Source organism: Sesamum indicum, linkage group LG8 (assembly GCF_026168435.1).
Source record: "Sesamum indicum cultivar Baizhima isolate 11 linkage group LG8, ASM2616843v1, whole genome shotgun sequence".
NCBI classification, from domain to species: Eukaryota; Viridiplantae; Streptophyta; class Magnoliopsida; order Lamiales; family Pedaliaceae; genus Sesamum; species Sesamum indicum.
The window spans coordinates 27,000,802-27,025,226 of NC_142664.1; the positions used below are offsets into that span (position 1 = coordinate 27,000,802).

General features: G+C 34.7%; 3 protein-coding genes and 1 long non-coding RNA gene across 5 annotated transcripts; all 4 read right to left on the reverse strand.

Moving 5' to 3' along the window:
* Positions 1 to 415: 415 nt before the first annotated feature.
* LOC105169012 (pectin acetylesterase 12) lies at positions 416 to 5,347 on the reverse strand. Its single transcript, XM_011089270.3, has 12 exons — positions 4,707 to 5,347; positions 3,857 to 3,939; positions 3,278 to 3,407; positions 3,091 to 3,164; positions 2,577 to 2,663; positions 2,365 to 2,489; positions 2,190 to 2,250; positions 1,532 to 1,585; positions 1,340 to 1,417; positions 1,145 to 1,250; positions 906 to 1,051; positions 416 to 724 (listed from the first exon to the last, which is right to left on the reverse strand). Exons 1-12 carry the CDS (start codon positions 4,939 to 4,941, stop codon positions 617 to 619), a joined length of 1,287 nt encoding a protein of 428 aa, XP_011087572.1. The 5' UTR covers positions 4,942 to 5,347; the 3' UTR covers positions 416 to 616.
* Positions 5,348 to 10,421: 5,074 nt separating this feature from the next.
* LOC105169013 (protein NRT1/ PTR FAMILY 4.5) lies at positions 10,422 to 13,397 on the reverse strand. 2 transcript variants are annotated; one of them, XM_011089272.3, is made up of 6 exons: positions 13,222 to 13,397; positions 13,019 to 13,106; positions 12,689 to 12,906; positions 12,163 to 12,597; positions 11,938 to 12,059; positions 10,422 to 11,566 (listed from the first exon to the last, which is right to left on the reverse strand). In XM_011089272.3, the coding sequence occupies exons 1-6, from the start codon at positions 13,222 to 13,224 to the stop codon at positions 10,639 to 10,641; spliced, it is 1,794 nt and encodes a 597-aa protein (XP_011087574.1). In that variant the 5' UTR covers positions 13,225 to 13,397; the 3' UTR covers positions 10,422 to 10,638. The 2 variants fall into 2 exon arrangements, with proteins under 2 accessions (XP_011087574.1, XP_020551421.1); XM_020695762.2 differs by having other exon boundaries at positions 13,019 to 13,109.
* Positions 13,398 to 16,038: 2,641 nt separating this feature from the next.
* Positions 16,039 to 16,887, reverse strand: LOC105169410 (uncharacterized). Its single transcript, XM_011089801.1, has one exon. It carries the CDS (start codon positions 16,885 to 16,887, stop codon positions 16,039 to 16,041), a length of 849 nt encoding a protein of 282 aa, XP_011088103.1.
* A 2,403-nt stretch (positions 16,888 to 19,290) lies between these two features.
* Positions 19,291 to 24,097, reverse strand: LOC105169014 (uncharacterized). The gene is made up of 4 exons (XR_848374.3): positions 23,902 to 24,097; positions 23,376 to 23,802; positions 22,843 to 22,917; positions 19,291 to 19,549 (listed from the first exon to the last, which is right to left on the reverse strand). It is a non-coding gene; the product is annotated as an uncharacterized LOC105169014 (long non-coding RNA).
* Positions 24,098 to 24,425: the final 328 nt, after the last annotated feature.

The following is a 24,425-nucleotide window of genomic DNA, read 5'->3' on the forward strand; positions in this document are numbered from 1 at the left end:
AGAAATATTTTTCCCACTACGTAAATCTTTAGGTCTTGCATTTAAATTTCAGTTCATAATTTCTCAACACGATTTCATATTCTATCAACCAATTTTCTAATAATATTACTTTGTAATAAAAGATCCAATTTAATTTACTAATAAATTACGTCCACATCATCAAAGCTAATTTACAAGCATGCATTTCATGTTTTCTGTAAAATTACAAGTATACTTCAATGTCAATGTGATTTATCCTATAGGACTTGTAAGTTTTTTCCCTAGGAAGTCGATGACAATTATAATTACAAACTAATGAGGTGTACTTATAATTTTGTAAGAATTGTGGGATATTTGTGTAATTAGACCTGATTTCAGTGAACGGAGGGATAGGAATCCAGCTAAACTCTAAGGCAGAAAACAAAGGAGTGAACCCTTTTGAAACTACAAAAATATTGGTGATTTCCTTCTCTTTTTCCTTGAATAGTACAGGAGTACATCAAGAGAGATCAACTTCCTGAGATTATTGGGTAACTGCCTTCAATGGAATAGTTTCTTGCAATAACAATATAAATGGGAGAACTGAGATCACTAATCCTATGTAATCAAATAATTTAGGAGCAAAATTGGTCCTGGTTCAATGGAATGCCAGGTTGTGACAAGTTCTATCACACGGATACGGGCAGTCAATCGCCTTTACACTTGCTCGATCGAAATACCAATCTCCCACTGCCGTTGCAACTGCCTGCACATTGTAGCAAACGAAACATGGTTGATGAAATTAGCAGCCATATAGGAAACTGCACGAGGATTGTGAAACATTTGCTCCTCTTCAAAGAAACGAGTTAACACCGACCCAAGTTAGAAAGGCATTGCTTTATGTTTTGTACGGAGAGCATAGAGAAATATGGTGTGTGCAGTTGTACCTTGTTGCCAATTACAGGGCAATTTTTGCCGAACCATGTATCTTGCCTCTCGGACTGGCAGTGAGCGAAACAAGAGTTTATGAACAAACCACTTTGTCTGGATGCAGCAAAGCGTTTTACCGCGTTCAGCATATGGTTCCTAAAACCTGCTCCATATTAGAGATTATTGTTGGAATTGAGACAACCTCCAAAGATATGAAAGCAGGTCAGGGTCAAAAGATATTATGTAGAAATTTCACCTTGCAAATATTGAATCTGAGATACTGAACATTGATCGATGTTCTTACTGCAAAATCGCCAGGTGCCCCTTGGATCAGCTTTTGGAGGAGCCAAGCTTTCTTGGACCTTAACATAACAAGAGAAACAGAAAGTCGTATCTTATGTTGAACAGGAATGCATTTTTATGGAAGTAAAAAAGATGAACTTTTGCTCACCTGCCATGCATCGTAGGCAGCATTGAGAAGAAACAGAGGGGTTCTTATGTTGGCAATCAGATTCTGCGGGAAGAAGCACTGCCAATAGACATGGGCACAAGGCAAAATTGGCATTTAGTTAATTAACAGTAATGGATATTGTACGAATCATTTATCAGCTCAATGGCAAAAATAATCGAGCAGGAGACTTACTGAAGTTGGATCGAGGTGGTTGGTACAGGTTCTTGGCAGGTTTCTTCGAACGCCCTGTTTTAACAAGTGAAAACTTTTATAAGTCGGAATGCTACATTATGCAAGCTGGAGTGTGCATCTCTCCAAGCGTAATTGATGGCATTGTAGTGAACAACAGCTAAGGAACAATAAGCTCTTCCAGATGTGCTAAGACATTTTCTCAGTACAATTATCGTATTTCTATGTTTGGTCCAATGGATGGACGTTCCTGAGAAGATCGTAACATACCCACATAATAAAAAATGCTAATTTGAAAGAATTAAGTGTGATAAAAAATGCAGAAAAGGGTTCATATATGATTGAGAAAAGAATATACATGTACGAGGCTTTGGATCGGAAACACTCTGTCAAAGTCAATTAAGTACTCGGCCAATGCTTTAACCGGTGGAATGAGGAGATTTCTAAAATAAAGATGGGAATTGTACGAAAGAGATGATAGACTTTACTGATCCAAGGATTGATAGAAGCCAGGGCATCATTCAATCGAGAAATAGTTCCAGAGTTAATATTAGCCTCTTTATTTAAACCAACACTTAGTATAGCTTCACTTGGGGGAATACTAAAACCAAGAAATAAGGTGGAGGGGCTAGGTTCAAAGTCATTTTGATAGGATAAGTACCTGTAAGCCAACAATACCACCGAAAAAATTTCTGATTGTGCGCCCACTGGAAACGTCAACGCTGCAGCAACAAAATAGATCACAAGAGAACACTTAAAAATAGGCTGCTAACGGAACATCCAACTACATATTTCGGAAAAGTGTACAACTAAAAAGTTTTAGTTTTGGAAGTTACGCATCCAAAAATAATCCAGCATCGCTCAGGCACTTCACTTTGGTACTTCTTGGAAATAAATCTCTGAACTCGTCGCAGTGCAATATGGAAGCTAGACCACCAGCAGAACAGCCGGAGAGAAGCGCCTGAAGCAGAGTATACGTTGTTGAGAGGGAAGAATAAAGAGAAAACTAAAAGAATTATAGTAAACTCCATTTAGTAGTGATGATTACTTGATTCGCGTACCGCATCCCTTTGGACATCAGGTCCTCCATTGCAGCTAGCCATATGCGTTGCCCTCTAAATTGCAATCCTGCAGCCTAAATCAATATGGTCAAGCTAACAGCCTATGGAAAAACATTATGCAAGTCCAGCTAGTTTTCTCTGATATTTATCAACTTTTAGGCCCACTATATTTCCAATATTTTTCAGGTTTTAGAGGCAAAATAGTAAAATACTTTCACTAGTCATGCTGTGATGGCTGGCTGTCAAATCAGGGAGTTACCATTGATTAGATATATATGCTAATCAGATAGAGGTAGACCCATGCATAGCTTTCAAAATTTGTCATAAACTTATACCAAGAGGAAAAGGAGTCGGGAACAAGGCATAGTTACAACAAGGATGACTGAGTCCGCTCTCCTTCATCAAACATTTTTCATACCCCAGAAGTAAAATACCGGACAGAACAGATTTATGGAAAGAAAGAAAAACGATGGAAGTTAAATGGCAGATAATGATGTAAACCTTATTTTCACTATCCCCTGCGAAGGAGGCCCCATCACAATATCGTATCTTCACTCGGTTCCAGTTGAAAAAATCTGAATGTAGAACATTTAAGTGAAGAAAGTTACAAGAACAGCCATTTGAAGAAGGAGAAACTAGGCATCCAGTGTGATTTGATACAATCGGCACAAGGGTTTCAAATTTGAACCTGGATTTTCCCAAGCCTTGTTGCTAAGTATCCCTGTAAATGCAATTTGCTTTTCAAAATAATTTGACGACCCACGGCGTGTCTTTTTGCGGTAAACACATGTTCTAATACTATTGCACCATCCTCCACCCTGCAGCAGATCTCAAAGAAAATAAGGATCAGAACTTCTGCAGAAATTTTGGCGATCCAAAACTAAGCAGTTTATAGTCCCTAGATATACATGATACGTACACAAGTTTCATTGGAATTATTAACTTAGGATTGACTTCAAAGACAAGGAACTTGGTGCCTTGATGCATAAGACAGCCGTACGGAGATCTCACACAAGACTATTGCATCATCAAGCCAATGATTGGTAGAATAATTTTAGCGTAGAAACTAGTTTCATGCCCTTATTAAGACATCAATGACCGAGACAGATACAAGGATTACGAGAGATGACAGACAAGGCAAAGTTATATCAACAAGCAATCCTGTTTATAACTACAATTCCTTAGTTATCAACAGCAGCGCACACAAACCAAATTTATAAAAACTCAAAACATTATAACACTATCATCACAGAGTTGTGTCACAAACCTCCAACTGGACGAGCCAACTGTTTGCTCCATTCCCAAATCCACGATGCAAGTGATAGCCTGGTAACGTTCCATCCAAACACACTGCACAAGTCATGCAAAAGGAAACACATCAGGCTTGAAATAGTTAAATTCACCTTGAAAATGCATTGACATATACTTTTATATTAATGCAGCTACGGAAACTACAGGAGATGCATTTATGAGTTACCTTACCAGCAAACATGAAATCTAAAGAGTGTATTCTTTCACTTAGCAAGTGAAAGTTTTGCCGGCAGCAATTGGAATAGCAACCTAGGAAGATGGTTCATGAATCTAATACCCATACGGCTGTACCCGTATTCATGAAGCAATGGAAAATAAGATTTCACCAACAAAAGTAAAAGTTCTGTATTTATTACCTTTCAAAGAAACTATAAAATAGACAAGATTATGACTCACACGAAATCCATCTTACTAAGAATAAGAATAACTACAAAAGAAGTAAAGGCAAAGTAGAAATACAATTGAAACATCCATTAACACGCGGAAGGAGAATCACAATTGCATAAGAAAAGTTCAGTACAGATCCAAAAGTCAAGGACAACCAAGATTAAACTGAAAATACGGAAAGAAACAAAATGACACTCAGAATTATACTATAAATAAGTCCAAAATAAAATGCCTGAACAAAAGAAAAAATTTAAAATCCATTTCAACACATAAGCAAAAGAGGGAATGCATCAGAATAGTCCAATACAAATGTAGCAATCATAATAGAATTAAAAGTAAATCAAAGCAAATCCCACTCTTTATATGTATATATGGAGAGAGAGAGAGAAGAGAGAGAGAAAGAGAGAGAGAGAGAGTACCAGCTCCTTTAGCAGCAGCTCCTTGAACAAGAGTAAGACCCACCATGAGAGCACCGGGAGGCGGAGCTGCTGCAGAAACTCCATACACAGACTCCAAATACGACATAGACTCCAAGAACGACACATCCGTTTCATTCCCGGCAAAAATTTCATCAAGTTCAAAACTTTCAACACCCCATTTGCTGAATAACACCCCAAGAACAATCACACACCAAATTCCCTTCAACCCCTCCATGCCCCTCCGCCCGAATCTTGCAAGAAACCACGAAACCCGCAACAAAATCTACACTAGTAAAAATGCTGACCCAGAAACGCTATTTAAAGCAAGCCATTTTGGCAATCCCTCTTTATATGGTAAGTATAACGAGTGGGAATATCATTTATTTTGTCAAGGTGGTAATAATGACGATGAGGTAAGACCACGGAAATGTGTGTAATTATACGACAAGAATCTACGTAATGAGGTGTGGATTGTAATTAATCTGGTATAATTGGGAAGGAAAATGATGATGGAAAGTTTCTTGGGGGACCAAATTCTTGTGTAGATCTAAACAAGGCAGTACTGTGAGTGTATGGAGTGGAGTGGGGGTGGAAGTGTTTTTGCCGGGCTACTCGATCGAAAGATTCTTTTTTATTACTTGCATGTCTGGGTGCAACAAAGGTGAGAAAAAAGTACATTAGTACAAGTACCTGAGTGAAAGCCACGATTGGGATCCGCAGACATGTGGAGGGATTTCACCTTTTAAATTTTTTTTTTTGGGGAATTAAATTAAAATTAGATTCGGAGATATAATTTGGATTTTGAAGGAAAATTGAATTAGATTTGAATTTTGAAAATGGGTGTTTTGAATGGCAACATTATTTTAGTGAATGCATTTAATTTTTTTTACTCTTCTTTTTTCATTTTCTCCTTTTTAGATTGTTCCCATCAAATTCTATTGATTTTAAAACTTTCCAAAACATCAATATTTGTGTGGATTTTATAAGAATGTGTAATTTTTCTACTCTTTTTAAGGTTCGTAATTCAATTCTAATTTTATTTTTATCTTAATTCTCTTTATTACCATTTACTATTAAATTTGAACGAGAAAGTATTTCAATTGATGCTTCTGATTATTTTTAATTTAATGTTCGTGTGATTAAGTCTGGAAGCTTGGAAGAGGTTAAGTTGTATATAATAATTAAGTTGGATGATGTTTGGATGAATTTTTATAGATGGGTATAATGTTTTAATTATTTAAAAGAAGAAGAAAAGAGTTGGGGTTGGTGTTCCATTGCCAACCAAACATGGCGGTGATGGCTTGGTTTCTACTCAATTAATCCGGGCCGTAATTGTGTTCAGTGGGAAACAGCTCCCCGCCTCTACGCGGACAGGGATTTTTGTCACCACCATTAAGGAGGCAACACGTGTCTTTGCCAAGGCCCCGATTCAACCATTACGTCCGACTACCAAGAGCGGTGCGTTTTTCTTGGGACCTTGTTGTGGCCCCACTTAGATCAACTACTCTTAAATTGATTATTTTAGTTGGCGAGCTTGAAATTTCATAATTTTAGAGGTTATGGGTTTAAATTTTATTTTATGTGTATGAATATAGTATCTATTGAATAGTAGATGTTGTTTCTACTATAATAGTAAGTGTGTGTTGGTTAAATTTATCAATTAGAATATAATTATTGTAACGATCTTTTTTTATTGATATTCGACGAGAATGATTGTAATCAATTTATTTTAATTGATAATAATTCATCGCCCTTATTTCAAAAAAAAAAAAAAGTATATTACCACAACGGAGTCTAACTCAATTTGTGATTCGAGTTTTATAATACGTGAGTATTAAATAATTTATTATAATAATAATTGTTGGTTAAATATTAGTTAATAATTGATAATTAATATATATTAATTATTAATAATTAAAATTCATAACACAATTATAATCATTTTACTAAAATATTATATATGTATATAACATGTACTCTTGAATTCGACCAACATTTAGTAAAAAATGGCAATATCAAGATTATATACAAGAAATTGTAAATCTGAATTTCATGTGAGTGTTTATTTATTTTGGTCTAATTTTATTCACAAAACATAATATTTGAAACTAAAATGATGGTAAAAATACGTAGAAACAAATATAATTTTAGTTGGATGAAAATTGAAAATAAAATTGAGAGTAAGCAAGAGCGCAAATTGCAATTGCAGCAGCTAAAATATTAAATATGTCATTAATTAGGAGAGATGTGATTAATGAACTCACCATCTTAGCCTCTTGTTATTATTATTATTTCAATCTTCTGATCAACTACTAAATTAATGATACACTTTATTTAATTTGATTAGCATGTGCCCTTATGTTTCAATTATTGCCCGCACCCCACACACAAAATTTAATTTTTAACTTATTTTTTTATTAATATATATAAAATCAAATATATTAAAAAATTTCACACACTCAAAAATTAAAAAAAAAATACTTTAAAATTTAGAATTAAACAAACCCATCACATCTTCTAGTTTTTTTGCGTTCAATTAATTAGTTAAAAATATATTAACCATCTGAACAATTGGTACAAAACACAGGGTTTCATTAATGAAATTAACCCGTTCAAGTCAGACATCACGCAATTAATAAATATTTACAATAAATGCAGAAAATAATTTCAAACCTATGATATATATATACATATATGTATAAATTTTATGGTAAATTACAACGTGAAATTTGTTATACTTATAAATATTATTATTCAAAAAATTATAAATATATTTATAAATTAACGGATGTCTAAATAAATCCCACCAATGGATTGTTAAGAAAGAATATTTGTAGAGCGTTAATGTTATGAGGTGTTTATATTTTTTTAAATAACAAATAAATATTAATAATTATAAAAAAATTTTAAAAAAAATGTGTTGAAATTTACTCTAAAATTTATTAAACAAGTGTAAAATTTGAAGGAATCACCGACGCGACGACAATTCTCAATGGTCAATGCTTCGTTCAGCTAAAATACATCCTGACATATATAATTGGACTGTTCACTGTTGGGAAGAGAAAATTATTAATAAAGTATAAAATGATCAAATACTATATATTTGTTTATGTACGAATTTTTCTTGATAAAGTTTTTAAATGGAGATAGATTTATGGTTTATTTACATATTTTTTTAAATTTTTCAATAATTATTTATATATTGATCAATAATATTTATATTATTTATGTAAATTATCTTTATTTTTTAAAAAATTACACATATATTTAAAAAAGACGTCAATATTGTTATATAAATTATTCCTAATTGTTAACTATCAAGAATATTTTTTATAATTATAAATAGACTGGATGGTTTTGTGTTAAAAAAAAACATCATAGGTCAGCAGATACAAATGTAATGAGACCTTTTAATTAACTACCAAATATTAAACTTGGAACTAACTTTTTGAAATTTTAAGAGGCCAAAAAATGCTGCCGACAAAGCATCAAGAGCAAACAATACATTGTATTAGGGGTGTTAATAAAATTTTACTGAAATTCATAGATTAATTTATAAGGCTTAAATTTAAATTTAATAAATATTATTAGATTTGAACTTAGACATAGATCTGTTAAAAAAATATAGATTGGCCTTGGGTTGGGTTTAAGTACCAAATTTGGATCCAAAAAATATATTTATTTTTTTTGCTATTCAATTGGATTATTATTTATTAATCAGTCTACTTTTAAGTGAATAAATTTAAAGAAAATAAGACATCATTACTTTGTTTATCGTGTAATATTTTCATAAAATTATTTTATAAATTGTATAATAAATAATAGATTATTTAAAAAAATTATAAAAAAGAGTTATTTGTGTATTTGTCTCAATACTTCTGAATTTATTGTTAAATTATAATTTAATTAGTATAATTTGTAGAAAAATTAAAAAAAAAATCGGGTTTGAGACTTGTGGGTTTTGAGTGGGGTTCAATAGATTGGGTAGGGCTTACATCTAAATCAATTTATTTAGGTTTTTTGTTGGGTCTAGACTTGTATAAGGTAAGATCCTACTCATGACAGGCCTAGTTACTGAATCAATACTTATTGACACAATTAGTAATAACATACCATTTTTATTTGGGAAATGAGAAGTGAGCAATGAAAAATAAAATAGCAAATTATCTCATGTGTTGTGAAAAATGAAGCAAATTATCTCATGTGTTGTGAAAAATGAAGCAAATTATCTTTCATTGATAGGAGATAATTTGCTTTATTTTTCGAAACACAGAGAAGTAATTTACTAATAATTTTTTCACAATGATTTATTTGTTCAATTTATATATCATAGAGATTAAATTATATTTAACTCATTTTTATTTAAATAAATGTGGTTTGAAACTTTTATACTAATGTAATAATAATAGCGACGAATGATTTATAAGTAATTTTATAAGCGATTTATAATCATGGAAGTTGTTTTGGGCTCATAGTCATAATAGAGTCGAAATCATTAAAAAAAAATAGAAATAGAGAAAGAATGAGAAAAGAATAATGGATATATATATGTAAGAGTCGCAATTGGCGGAAATAAACAAAAAGCGGATTCCTTTATCATGCAACTTCGTACCACTTTTGAGCTGTTCCACTGCCATTTTTCCTTTCTACTTGGCGATAGTCAACTACACAAGTGCGATTTCTGGAAAACGCCCCTCATCACACACAACATTTCTTTGTTATTAGCAATGAGTGAATAATGGTAGATCTGATCACTGATCCTCAATCAATCAATCAAAGAAATACTCTGAAATTGGAGTATGATGAGTGGTCAAGATGACAATAATGATGATGTCAACTGCCCAAGTCCAACAACAGGTCACTACCACATCTCACTTCACCTCATTTCTTTGCCTACAACTCCCATGTGAGGTGGGTCGATTTTAAATATTTAATATTGATAATTAATATATTTATTTAAAAAATCAAAGACGTGATGTGTGATGATGAAAGAAAATTAAATGCAAATTGAGTTAACCAACACACATAAATTTCAAAGGATGAGTTTTGTTATGTGGTTTTTTAAATGTTAAGATGGTACAAACTTGGTGGCCCAATTTTAGATTTTCATGACAAGAAATGGGCCTCTCCCTCCCCTTAGATAAACAATATCAACTTCTCCTTTCTATTTTCTGAGATCCACCAATTTAATGATTTTTGTGTAATTATATATAATTTTTTTTATATTTATATTTAGATAAATGAATTTGAATTCAAGAATTTTAAATGGTAAATGCTATATTTGGTACTTTAAGTTTTTGTTTAAAATTACTTAATTTCTCAAGTTCATTTTTTGAATTTAGTATCCTTAAACTTTAACTTTTATCTTAGTTTGATTTATCTGACCAATTTTTTGGTAAAAATATGATAGGAGTTTGACTTTTGATAAATTCATGTCATAAAATATTTGAAAATTATTTTAATTACTTCAAAATAATAAGTTAAGTCGTTCGAAATCAAACTTTCCGAGAGAAACTTAAAAAGAAAAAATCTTCCATCATATTTTGATGCATATTTTAATCACACGTCACAGCGTAATAGGCATGTATTTCACATCTAAGTTACAATTTAATTTAATTATATATATGTATATATATTAATTTTTAAAAAGAATACGTATCAACCGCATCATGCGCATTGTGTTGAGTCAGTAGAGAAAGTGTAGAGAATCAAACAGAACAATGAAAATCAATTCTATTTTAGCATCAGCAAAAAATCGTCTTATTATTGTAATGGAGTTTATCTAACTATGAAATCCAGACATGTTCCTCATAACATGATCATAAATCGAAAAACAGAAAAAAAAAAAAAAATTGGCCAACTCCAACTCTGTCTTTGCTGATGATCCATTTCCTGCTTCATGTCTTTCAACCCTCTGTCTTCACCAAATGCATCAGTTTCTCTCGCTGGTGTCCTCCACGGTTGTGGCCTTAGACACGTCGTCGTCTTCCGCCTTCAGAAAAGGCACACCGCTGATGGAATGTGGTACTGGGTTGCCATCCTTGATGACAAAAACGTTGTCGCTGCCGTCCTTCTTGTACTTGTACCATACTGCCCAGTAGAGGTAGTGGAAGAAGTTGACAACACTCAGGATTGCCAAAAACCAATAGAACAGATTCAAATTGTTCCTGTCCAGGTCCTGTCCATGCAGCCACCCCTGTTTGCTAGGCGTGATGCTCTTCGTCACCGAGTTTATAGCATCCACCAAAACACTGCTCAAGAAGTACCCAAACGCCAGCGAAATCCATGTGAAAGAAGTGGAGAGCGACTTCATTCCGGCAGGTGCTTCTTTGTAGAAGAATTCCAGCAATCCCACAAGAGTAAACATATCAGCAATACCGAAAACACCATACTGGAAAGAGAGCCAGAAAAGACTGATGGGTTTCAAGGGATTCTTCAGAGATTGGTGCCGTCTCTTCACTTCCACCAATGCTGCTATCGACATGGAGAGGGCCGACAGAACTAGGCCGACACCCACACGTTGGAGCTGCGTGATGCCTGACGGATGCTTTGTGAACTTACGAGCAAATGGCACGAAAACTCTGTCATAGATTGGAATGAGGATGACCATGAAGACGAGGGGAATGACAGGGATGGATGCAGCAGGGACTTGGAACGAGCCGAGATACGGGTCCATTCGGTAGCCTTGTTGGACTGAGAAGGTTTGGAGCTGTGCCATGCATGTGTTCATTATGATTGTGCTGGCTATGATTGGCAGCATTCTTGTTAGGACCTTTACTTCTTCCACCTGTGTTACTGTGCAAACTTTCCATTCTGAGGGCTGTGTGTTTTGGGGAAGAATTGCTGCTTTGTCCAGCCACCTAGCACACATGTTGACATGACTACAATAAGTATGTTTTGGTCGCCTGATGTTTATGGCAACGTGTTACTCACCTTACTTAGCTTGGCTACATTAGTTAATTAAGAAGCAGGATTTGTTATGAAAATGAGCGATAGTTCTCTGTTTGAAGAACTCTTGAGGCTTCAGTTCACTAGAATTTATGTATAAAGTGGAGTAGTTATAGAACAAATCAAGGAAGAGGATTGCTTTTGTTAAAATTAGGAAAACGAAAAAAGCTCGGATTGTATAGTGGGAAAATTCTTATTTATATCAGGTTGTTGGCGAATGTAATTACAGTTGTCATGTGCATTAGACTTATCTTGAATGAGTAATATCAGAAGAAAACATTACCTAAATTGTTCAGTATGAGCAATTTTTGAGATCGATTCTGGATCTTTATCGTTCACCTCGTACAACTCACTCGGGCTCTCTGGATGTGGCAAACGGCGATTTTTTATCGCAACGACTATGACCTGATCGGAGGAAAACCAAAATTAAATTAGGAACCAAAAGTTGTGAGATATATTAGAGAATAACTAAGTTGAAATGAATATATGTGCGAAAGGAAACACATACCTGTGCAACTCTGACCAGAGGGCTGTCTTTGGGGATCTGAAGACGGTAGAAAGGCTTTCCAACAGCAAGAAATATAAAACCAACAAAAGCGCCAACAGTGGTGATGACAAAGCCCTTCCACCAATTCTGGTTGTTTTTGTTGGTGGCAACCCAAACAATGACAGTAACTCCAACTGTCCCACCACTCACTGTGCTGAGCAAGAGCCAGTTGAAGTAGCTGGCCAGACCCTTTGCCTCCTTTGGGTCCTTTGCGTCGAATTGATCAGCTCCAAGGGCGGGAAGGGAGCCCCTCACCCCACCTACGCCCAGTGCCAGCAAACACAGCGATGCGTAGAAGTACACGGCCATACCCCCTTCCAGTTTGCAGTTTGGCTTGCCACAAGGCAACGGTAGCAAACTGCTATTGTGAGCTTGGATTGTCATCATTGTTAGAGCCTAAGAAGGAAAACAATCAACATTTGTTCATTGGAGATAGCATATAACTAGTAGTTTGAATGCATTAGCACTAATTAAGTTGAAAACTTACCGAGACTTCAATCGTCCCAAAAATGAGACAGGTGTGGAACCTGTTGATGTAAGTGTCGGAAATGAAGCCACCAACGATGGAGAGCAAGAAAGTTGATCCCATGAGGTTTGTGAGCGTGTTTGCTGCGTTGGAGAGATCAAAATACATCTTGTAGGAGAAGTAGAGGACCAAGCTCACCATGTTTGCTACAAATCCCATGTTCTCCAATGCCACCAAAGCTGATAAACAACATATACACCAACCATCAATTTATTATGCATGCATGTGTACGAGTTCTTCTGCAACAGAAGAGCTGAAGACATATAAAGCTTGATTGGTTCAATCGCTCACCATAAATGAAAGAAGTAGCTCTGAGGCCTCCTTTCCCTTTGAATTTCGGTGTGTTCACCCTGTCGTACCCCGGCTCCGCATCTTCCCCCTGCTTTGCATGGCATGAAAAACAACATTAGCTCATCAACAAACACATGATGGCATGATGCATTAATCTGTTTTCTCTTCAGGAAAACACACACACCACACACACTGACACTGACCATGGCAGCTGGGAATTGAGAGCAAAGTACTTAGAGAAAAACCAAATGGACGAATTGTGAGAATGAGGTTAATGATAGATATAGGGGATAGAGGTGCATCGTATGTAACGTTCGTTGGCATCTGATGGACCGCCTTCTTGTTTTCACTCTGTATCTTTCTTGTTCCATATTTATCTCTTTTCTCTCCCCAAAGAGTACCTGATTAGGACATCAGCAGCTAGCTTTGTGCGTGGCCCGGAGGGGTTGTGGCCTTGTGGGGCGGCGCCACTCACGTATATACGTAATGCTGAGAGATAATATACAAAGATCAATAATAGTTTCACCAACTTTATTAAAATCCCAGTTTGTCATCTATAGCGTTAACCGTATTCGATCACTACGTGGTGCGTGCTCTATATAATATCGCACCATGTAAAGATGAAACTTTATATTATCTTTTTCGACTTTTTTGAATCAAATATGTATATCAACAGATTGAAAATTAAAGATTCATACATCTTGATTGCTTTTGTGTTAGTAGGAATATCTTCCGGAGAGAATGACTGCAATTGGCTGTCGTAAGTTCATCTAGGTGCACAGTTCAGTTTGTCGATTAAATCAAGAAAGTGAATGCATGGGATGGAATGTTCTCTCCACATCAACCATAACCCAGCCATCTCCCTAAAACTGTCAGTCATAATCAAAGTTAAGGCCTCCCTACAAACACATCTTTTCGTCTGCTGAATACATTTAAACTAAATTTGAATGGGAAAAATTTTAAATAACTACATATTACATGGATTTTAAAATTCTTGAAACATAATAAAATATAATTCAAAATATGAACACAAGAATTTGAAATCCTCAAAATCCCAAATTCATTGAAACAAACACAACATTAATTAATTTCCATCCTCTTTTCTCAGAGAAAGCACTATAGAATAAATAACTCGCAATGTATGACCAAAACAGTAACATCGTTGCTCGACTTTACTTTATGAATTATAAAAATAATAAAAAGTTAATTTAGTGGCTAAAGAGAAAGAGAAAGCATTACATTAAAATGTACGTATAAGCTATTTTGATAATATCCAAACTACCAAATGCAGGTGCTCTTACAATTTACTGTCTTGGACATTATTTTGGTGCAAGGGCTTCTTGGAGGGCCGAGTTTCTTGATCATCCCCTTAAGTCTATAAAGCACACCTCATCTCCAGATTCTTGCAGGGCTTCTTGCATGCTTTTATATGGGCCGACGACATATATCAAAGTGCACATGGCCTTCTGTTCACTGCGCATTATCAAGTCGAGAGGATATTATATAAGACCAGAAAAAGTAAGACTACTTATAAAAAAAATTGAAGCTTAAACCAATACCTTTTGGCCATGTGCATATCCTAGGAAAACATATTTATAGCTTCTGGAGTCAAATTTTTTCTTGTTTGGCAGATTGTTTGATGCATAGCACAAGCACCCAAAGGTCCTTAAATGAGTGTAGGATGCAACTTTGTTATGTAACATCTCAAATGGTGTTTTCCAGTTTAATACTAGTGTAGGCAATCTATTGATCAAATAGGCTGCAGTAAGGAGGGCTTCAGTCCAAAATTTTAAGAGCATTCTTGCTTGAAACAATAAGGCTCTGGCTAGTTGTAATAGGTGATATGTTTCTTTTCCACTATTCCATTTTGTTGGCGGGTGAAAACACTAGTTCTTTGATGGATAATGCCATGTTTTTGCATAAGTTGTTGACAAACTTTGCTGGTGAATTCTGTCCCATTATCAGTTCTAATGGTTTTAATTCTTCTATTGAACTGATTTTTTTATCAAATTAAAGAAGGTTTCTGGCTTTTGCATAACTTGATCTTTATAGGTCATAAGGTAAATCCATGTGGCTCTACTATGATCATCCACTATAATTAACATATAATGAGAGTTTGATATTGAGAATTATTTGTAAGGGCCCCACACATCTATATGCAGTAAGTAAAAAATGTTAGTGGCACGAGCTTGACTGGAAGAGAAAGGCAGTCTATGTTGTTTAGCCTTTGGACATACACCACACAAGCTCAGATTAGAGTGAGTTTTATTTATGAAAGGAATGTGTCTCAACACATCAATGGAGGTATGACCTAATCTCCTATGCCACAAGTCTATTTCATGTGAGGAAACTTTCTTACAAAGTGTGTCAAACTCCTTGCTTGACAGATTTAAGCTTGCAGAAGGGCTGCAAGGTTCTTTACTTAGAACATAAAGCCTCCCCACTAGTCTACCTATTGCCATAGTCTTCATTGTCTGAAAGCCCTGCAAAAGACACTGATCATTTGTAAAGATCACCCTAAGACAATTGTCAAGACACACTTTTCTTACAGAAAGAAGGTTATGTTTGAAAACAGGGACATACAAAACTTCATTAAGAATAATGCCTGTGGTTAATTGAACTTCACCTTCACATGTGACCTCCCTTTTGTTGCCATCAGGTAATTTAACATAAATAGGTGTCTTCAGATATTTTAAGTGTCTTAATAAGTGGAAATCATTGCACATGTGAGTGGATGCACCACTATCAATGATCCAAGGTTTAAAAGAAAAAATGTTACATGCATAATCCTCCAAACCTGCCATGTTAGAATGCTCTTGCGCACAATTGTGCTCCTGCATCACTTTCTTTATCTCATGTCTGATCAGCTTAGCAATGTCTGGTCTGGTGGTAGAAACAAGGCCCTGCAAGTCTCCCCCAATTCCAGTACTGAAGGCCTTGTCTGCTCCCCCCTTTTCTCCTTTTCTTTGTTCGAATAGGCCTTTTTACCAATCTGGAAAGCCTACTAATTTGAAACAAGACTACCTTGTGTGTCCATTTCTTTTATAGTAATCACAATATTGTGATTTCTTGTCTGTCAGAAACCTTTTTCTTGCTGCCATTTCATTCGTCTGTTCCTTTCTTGGATTCAAGAATTTCACAGTCATAGCTCCATCTTGTGTTGTCCCTATGTGAATGTCACGTTGTTTTTCAATGCGCGGTAACATGGAATAAGCCTTACCTATAGTAGGTAAAGGCTCCATCAGCAAAATCTGGCTCCTTGTGTGATCACAGCTATCTTCCAGACCCATCAACAACTGTATAAGTTGGCTTGATGAATTGATATCAGCCATCGCCTTGCTTGATCCGCAGGAGCATCTTGGCAGTGGGTTTAAATGGGCTAAAACATTCCTATAACTTCTTAAGCTTAGTAAATAAGTGGATATGGTTATGTCACCTTGAGAAAGAGAAGTTATCCTCTTTTGAGTATCATACAGCAGAGGGCCATTGCTCTCCCCAAACCTGGTTTCTAGCTGTTCCCATAGATCTTGTGTAGAGGTCGTGTAGATGAAGGCTTCTGCAATTTCTTTGATTATTGAGTTCAACAGCCAAGAAACAACCATACAATCCACACGTTCCCACTGTTCCATTTCATCCTTGTTTTCTGCGGGTTTTCCATAACTCCCATCAATAAAACTGAGTTTTTGTTTGGCGCCTAATGCCAACTTGATGGACCTGCTCCATGCCAAGAAATTACTTCCATCTGAAGGGGCGGATACCAAGCTCGTTCCAGGGTGTTCTCTTCCATGAAGTCTCAGCATTTCAGGCCAAATTGTCATCTTCTGGTCTTCAGTGAAAGTCGTACTTCTTTCAGTACTCTTTCCAGACATTGCAGGCAAGAAAAGTAAGAAACAAAAACAAGGGGAAAGAAAGATTATTCGTTTCACAATGAGACGTAAAAGAAGCATTCTATGCGCAAGAAGGAAAGGGAATGAAGCCACCAAACTGTGGCTCTGATGCCATGTTCGAACCCAGGAAAAGAAAAAAATTCAATCAAATTGAATTGAATCAAGTTTTTGGAGATACAGTCTGTAAAAAATGGGATACAGAGCTTTTAAACTGCTAAATAACTCTAAAACTAATTAAGCAACTCTAGTGAACGCTAAATAAACTAACTTAAAAACGCAGAAAAGGAAAAGAAGCAAAATAATAAAGGTGCTCTTTCACAAGTGTCCTGCGTATTTCTTCCTCTGTTCTACACAGTCTCGTCTTCTTCCTTCAGCTCCAATCTTTGATGCTCAGCAGTGGTGAGTTTATTGATCTTAACAGAAATCTTCACCATTCTCAAGGTAACCTCTCTGTCCTGAACTATTTTACAAAGATTAAGAGACTGTGGGACGAACTCACATGCCTCATGCTATACCAAACTGCACCTGTGGCTCTGCAAAGGCTGTGGAGGAACTGACTGCCTGTAATCAACCTATCCAATTCTTAATGGGTCTCAATGACGTGTATGATCATGTCTATACCCGAATCCTGGTTATGGATCCATTGTCGAGTGTTAATAAGGCATACCAGTTGATTCTTCTAGTGGAAAAACAACATCGAGTTAACTTGGGGCTGAAAGATGAATATGAAAATAGTGCCATACACATGTCAAAATTGTTGTTATGAGAAAGGAGATGGTTTGTTAGCTGATCTGAGCTAGCATGCATAGTTGTACGTTCCATTTCTCTTTCCCGCATGTATATGTATTCTGCTGTTCACACAACTGTTAACATCGTGTGAGAAAGAATTTCCACAGAGAATAGAGTATGGCTTCTTCTCTCTTTCGTGATATTATAGAGAAAATCACATTTTTGACGTGTCAAAAGACAGAAAGACAAAAAGCAGTCTCCATATTAAAAAACCAAAATTCGGCTACATCTTGTGTGATATGGATGGTAAGATACTACAAGGGGCGATGGTTTAGTACTTTCCTTCTTTTCTTTTAACGTATACACAAGGCCACTTAATTCTTGTTTGACACTGATGCTTCTGTCATTGGCTCGCTCTGTGCTAGAGTCGTCCAGCTGCAATAGATATTCTGAAGATGGTAACTTGACTAGAAAAGAAGGCATTATTTCAGAGTTTCTTCCTGGGTTCTGCGTACAAGCCTTGCTTCGCGGACATATGTTCTTTTCAGCAAATGAGATTTATGGCTTCATTTTAATGGTACTTTCTTTTCAAATTGAACATTATGACAAGATTCTCAGCTGTATTACCAAGTTTCTCTTTACACAACATTTAGAAAAATAGAATAGTCATTCATCTTCCCTTGAAGAGTGAATTTCTGCCATTCTATGTCTTACTGGTTCTGATAAAATTAGGCATAAGCCCCATGGGTACAGGGTTACAGAGCAAGAAATGTAGAGGACTGAAGTTGTGTTTTCATTCATTCAACGAGAACTAGTACAACTTCAGTTTAAATACAGATACAAAGGCGGTGAAGAAGATACTGTATAACTAACTAAAACAGAAATAACAACTTAGATTCCAAATCAGTTGCCACCTAAACCACTAATGCCAACTAATGTAAGTGTAAAGCACAACTAATAAAAATGTAACCAAGGAAAAACACTACTTCTTCACTGCAGAACCAGAGTAGCAGATACAGAGTTAGGAGAAGAAGATGTTGCTTGTGAAGGAGATGGAGCTTGAGCTGAATTCAACAGGTTCTACCAATCTCTTCCTTAGATGTGGAGTAATGGGATACACATTAGGAACTTCTTAGATTCATGGGTCTGCAGAGCAAATACTTTTCTTGTATTATATTCTTTTGGCTGCAACCCATAAATATGGACATGATTGGGTTAAATAGATTATTGCAAAAATCATAAAAAGACAGGACAGAGGCTAGTGAATGAGAGGTCCAATGGTTCATGTTTTAAGTGTATTCAAGGTTAATAGTTGTTTGCATGCTTATGCATGTAAATGAAATACTTAAATTAATTGCTTTGAACTACAAATTGTCTAATATTTCTCCATTCAACTATGAATTCTAGGGATTGCTTTATTTGGTTCCGTACTTGCTTAATAAGTTGAGCTATGCCATAATAATTACATGAATCCTAATTGATGTGGTGAACTCAGCCATAATGAGATCAACTACACTTGGATGGTGCAACACTATCTTTTACTTGTTTCTTGCAATTACTACTTTCTAGGATCCAGCGCAACGAGTTATTTGATATGTTTAAGTCATATAGACATATTTCTAATACTTCGTAAGTGGTGTTGCGTCACATTAAAAATTGAAGGAATTTTCAATAGGTAATTTTAATATAAAATAAAAAGAGGAACTTGATCCTCAAGTCTAAACACAGGCTTTTTCCAAAAGTACTACAAACAAAGAATTCTTATTTACAATAGGCCAAATTTGTTCTAAAGATAATGGATGTCGATGTCCCAAAAAAGAAACTGCAAAGCTCTTGTGTGTGTCATTGTGAAACACAAGCCGACGACTGTATCATTTGGCTAATACTTGTCGGGATCATCTTCACTAGCATTAACCTGCACATAATCAACAACATTAGTATCATTTCAAGATATGAAAAAAGAACAAAACACATAACGTATAGCATGCAATCTATCTATACTCGTCTATTACGGTTGACGGCTCTAGAGTTGTATTTGGTTTCTCAATTATGTGCTTACTTAAATAACATCATCTCGTTAAAAACTATGGAGGAATTTAAAGATTGAAGTAGGAGATTCAAACACTCAATTGTTTTGCATTTGACCGCTAAAAAGAATATGCTTCTTTACACTATCTAGAACTACATGATAACCTAATGTATCCATCTCTTCCTCTCTACCATTTTTCTAACCAAAGTCGCAACCTTTGTCCCTATCTAGTTATTCTCCACCGATTTTTTTTCATATTTTTTTAAAATTCAAGAAAGGGTGAAACCATTGCATTTTTTCTTTGTACACTTCAAATCCAAAAATGTATGTGATTTCTATGAAACCTTCACATTCTCAACATTCTAACTTGGAAATAACGGGATTATGAATTTTGAGGCCAGTTTAAAATGTGAAGAATGCAAGGTAGTTCGGAGTTAACCCCTAAAGGGGAGATAATCCTCCACCGTTTTTGTTAATTTATTCCCAAATTATTCATTATGTTAGGTTTTATCCAATTTGCTTTTCCAAAACCTTTTGATTGTTATACATTTAAAACTTTTGTACAAATTGTACAGAAACACCATATTTGTCCATATCGACATCCAAACTTTGCAGGTGTATCATAGTAAGTTTGTTGAAAAATCACTACTACGCAACCACAAATTAGTTTATTTTTGAACTTCAGAAATAAAATATCATACACTACACAATAAAACGGTTGTCTTGATGCCAATCTCATTGTTTATTTTTATATTACTTGTACACCTATCATCTTAAAAGATTTGTTACCACATCTTGGCGAGTAGCAATATAGTTAATGTATGTATTTCTTTAAGTATTATCAATTCAATTATTTATCACAACAACAAAGTTAATTATACATTTTTTTGGAAGTCCAAATAAAAAATTATCATTTGTTCAAAAGTAATAAACCAATTGCACTTCAAACTTCAAAGTGTTTCCAAGAATACAAAAACTGCTTTAAATTAATATAAAAATCAATTAATGATTTTCTCTGAAAATAAAAATATTTGACTTTTTTAGGCACTTATCCACAAAATATTCAAACTTTGTAAAATTTATCTTAGAGAAATTAGTGCATTTCATACTGATTTTGAAAACATGAGTTGATAACACAAAAGCACTTGACAAGAGAAAACAAATCTTAGTAAAAGAATAGAAAAGAAAACAAATTTTTTAAAAATATACTATCGTTGATTACTCAATAAAACTAAAAAATCTATATTATTCAAAAGTAATAAACCAATTGCCCTTCAAACTTCAAATTGTTTCCAAGAATACAAAAACTGCTTTAAATTAATATAAAAATCAATTAATGATTTTCTCTGAAAATAAAAATATTTGACTTTTTTAGGCACTTATCCACAAAATATTCAAACTTTGTAAAATTTATCTTAGAGAAATTAGTGCATTTCATACTGATTTTGAAAACATGAGTTGATAACACAAAAGCACTTGACAAGAGAAAACAAATCTTAGTAAAAGAATAGAAAAGAAAACAAATTTTTTAGAAATATACTATCGTTGATACTCAATAAAACAAAAAAAATTCTCATATCTAGTATTAATTTGTTCATTAAAAAATATTTATCAAATGTTTGAGATTACGTATATTTACAAAATTCACGGAATCTTCTTAAAAATTTGATTGGCATCTGGACAACCGCTCTACACTTTAGCATAGTATTTGATTTCCCAAAGTTCACAAAATAAAATAACTCATAGTTGAATAATATAGATTTTTCGATATTTTTCTATGATACACCTGCAAACATAAGATGTTAACATGAACCAACATGATTTCTGTAAATTCATACAATAATTTTAAATATATAACAATAAAAAGTTCCAAAACAAGCTCATGAATAATACCCAACACGACGAATTAACCAAGAATAAATTTACACAAAAAGGGGAGATTTGTTCTCCAATTTAGGTCTCAACTCTATACTTGCACCATTCACATTTCAACAGCCTCAAACATTCCCAATCCTATTCTTTCCGAGTCAAAATGATGGTCACGTGAGTTTTTCAAAGAAATCAGCGCACAAAATTTGGATTTGAAGTTTACAAAGCATAAATTTAATGGTTTTAGCCTCCTTGATTTCAAAATATGGGAGAAAAGTCGGCAAGAAAGAACTAATAAGGACATTGGTTTCTTTTCGGTTAGAAATTTGACGAGAGGAATATGAAGATACATAAGTTAACATTAGGTTCTAAAATATCATCAAAAAGCATACTTTTAGCAGTCAAAATGCGTCCCAATTGAGTGTTTAAATCCTACTCAACCCTTTTGATTCCCACACAATTTTTAACAATATGAAGTTTTCCGGTAACACAAAATTTGCAAAACCAAATCCAAACTCTAGCGCCTTCAACCTTTAATAAACGAGTACACATAACCTATAATACTATTAATATGCTTCATTTGTAGAATCAAAAATATGAATGCTACATGTGTTAGGCCACCATTTTTAATTGCATAATACATACTTTTGGAATTTTCTAAGGATTACTAGTCATATCTATCTGATGCTTTTTGGGACTTGAAACATGCTAGACAATTTACAATTTTAATGGCACTAGCAAGACATAGACAATGACAATATTGCTAACAATAAGCTTGCAAATAAAATAATTGCTAATAAATAATATGACATCTCTATTCAATTAGCCCTTTCTCCTTGTACTTTGCATTAAGGCAGAACTACGAATAAACCAAGACATTGAAGAAAACAACATAAATACATGTGGCATTCTCCAATTCAAAGACATAATATGCAACAGATATTGCAAAACCAAGATACCTTCCAAGATGCAGTTGAGAAGATATATTCTGTGTTGGCCCATCAGTTGGGCGAGTATCAATTGATTTAAGAAGTTTAATCCCAGTTCAACCAGAAATTTTAAGTTAAGATCAAATTGGAGTAGCAGAAAGTTTATGCCTGGCACTTAAATTTCAGTGATTAACATATATGCATTATGACAGGAGATAGGAGAAATTGACTGGTAACAAAGATAACAGTAGTTAAAACAAAGTAGTAACTTACTGCTTCTAAAGTAGTAGACTCCCAGTTGCCAATCTCAAAGCCAAAACTTTTTCAAACCAAAGTGCTAGCAAAGGAAGTATCAGTAGCAGCTAATTGCAGAAAACTTACCAATTCAAGGCCAATAGTCTGATGGTTTGCCGTCTCAAGTTTGGTTACCACTATCAATCACCAAATGGGGATCCACTGTGAAAGCATGCAATGTTATTAAATTTCATTACAAGAAGGGAAAGACCACCAAATCAAACCCAAAAAGACAAAAGAAAGACTAGATAAGCATATGGCTAAGCAAAATGATAGAAGAATAAAATCAAAAAACATCTCACAATATTCTTGTGTTAAATATATTAGAAACTGAAGAATTTTAATTTTTCAATGCATGCATAAATCCTCATGAATTTTGAGCAAGTCCGGATTGAACAAATTTGTGATACAATGGGATACTTATGTGAATTCATGCTTCTTGAAGTAATTATAAAATAACCCTTGCAAAAGCAAAGTACCTTTTTAGGTAATAAAACAAGAAAACCCATGTAGAAGTTGAATATCATGAACCCTGAAACAATTAGCCGAAACTTTCCAACAAAAAATCAAGAATATACAAGAAACCGTGTAATCTAAGTCGGTGATCTTTGAGTTGATACCTTAACAAATAATTGACCGAGGCCAGATGGCGGCGGTTGCAGAAAACAGCGGAGGTGGCTGCCTAAGAGGACGACTGCCTCATCTTTCTGCTGTTCCAACAGCGGCTTCGATTCCCCAGTGAAGTTCCCGCTTTCTTCATTTGGAGCCAAATTTTCTCTGGAATCCGCACCAATATTGGAACTGTCCGGGCTTAGATACTTGATTTTCTGGTTGAACTCTGAATTGCATCTCCCAAATGCTTTCTGGGATGATTCTGGCAATACATCATGCCCAGCGGATGAATCCCTGTGGCAGAAGCTGCCAAATCCTTGAATCCCTCTTGAAACTTTCCGGGCCCTGTCCCTTTCTTCTTTCAGATCAGGGCCTTTCTCCAGCAGCTTCAATATTCTTTCACATTTATTCCTCACAATCAGTCCCCAGTTGAATCTGCAAAAACAAAAAGAAAATTACTGGGCAATTGTGTTACCCCCAGGAAAACCTTAATAGCACAAAATCTCCGTGAGCAAAGAAAACTACAATGCGAACCCCTGAATTTTTAAAAAAGCAGCAAACTACGAGTCGGTTGAGAGTGGCGGTTGGGGGAGTTTAGCAGTTCTTATCTTCTCCTTGAAGAAGAAAGAATGTTGAGAGTGGCGGTTGGGGAAGGAGATGGGCGGCTGCTGAGAATGTAAACCAAAAGGGTAGTTTGCTCCTCAGTTTTCGTATCAAGTGGTGTAATGTACAGTGGGCAAATGATAACAAATCACCAACGTAACATTTCTATCTTTTTTTTTTTTTTTAATTTAGAATGGTTACAAAAATTAGCCTCCAACGGTAACATTTGCTTGGAAATTCAAATTAAAAATAAATTTGAGTGATTTCTTTCTTTATTTTATTCAGTATTTATCAAAAAAGATATTTAATATACATGCTTTTATATAATCAAAAAATAAAAGATAAAAAAATAATATTAATTATATTCTTTTATAAATATTAACATTTTTTATTCTTTATTTAAAATTTTTTGTTAGATTATATTGATTAGATACTACATAATATTATCAAAATAG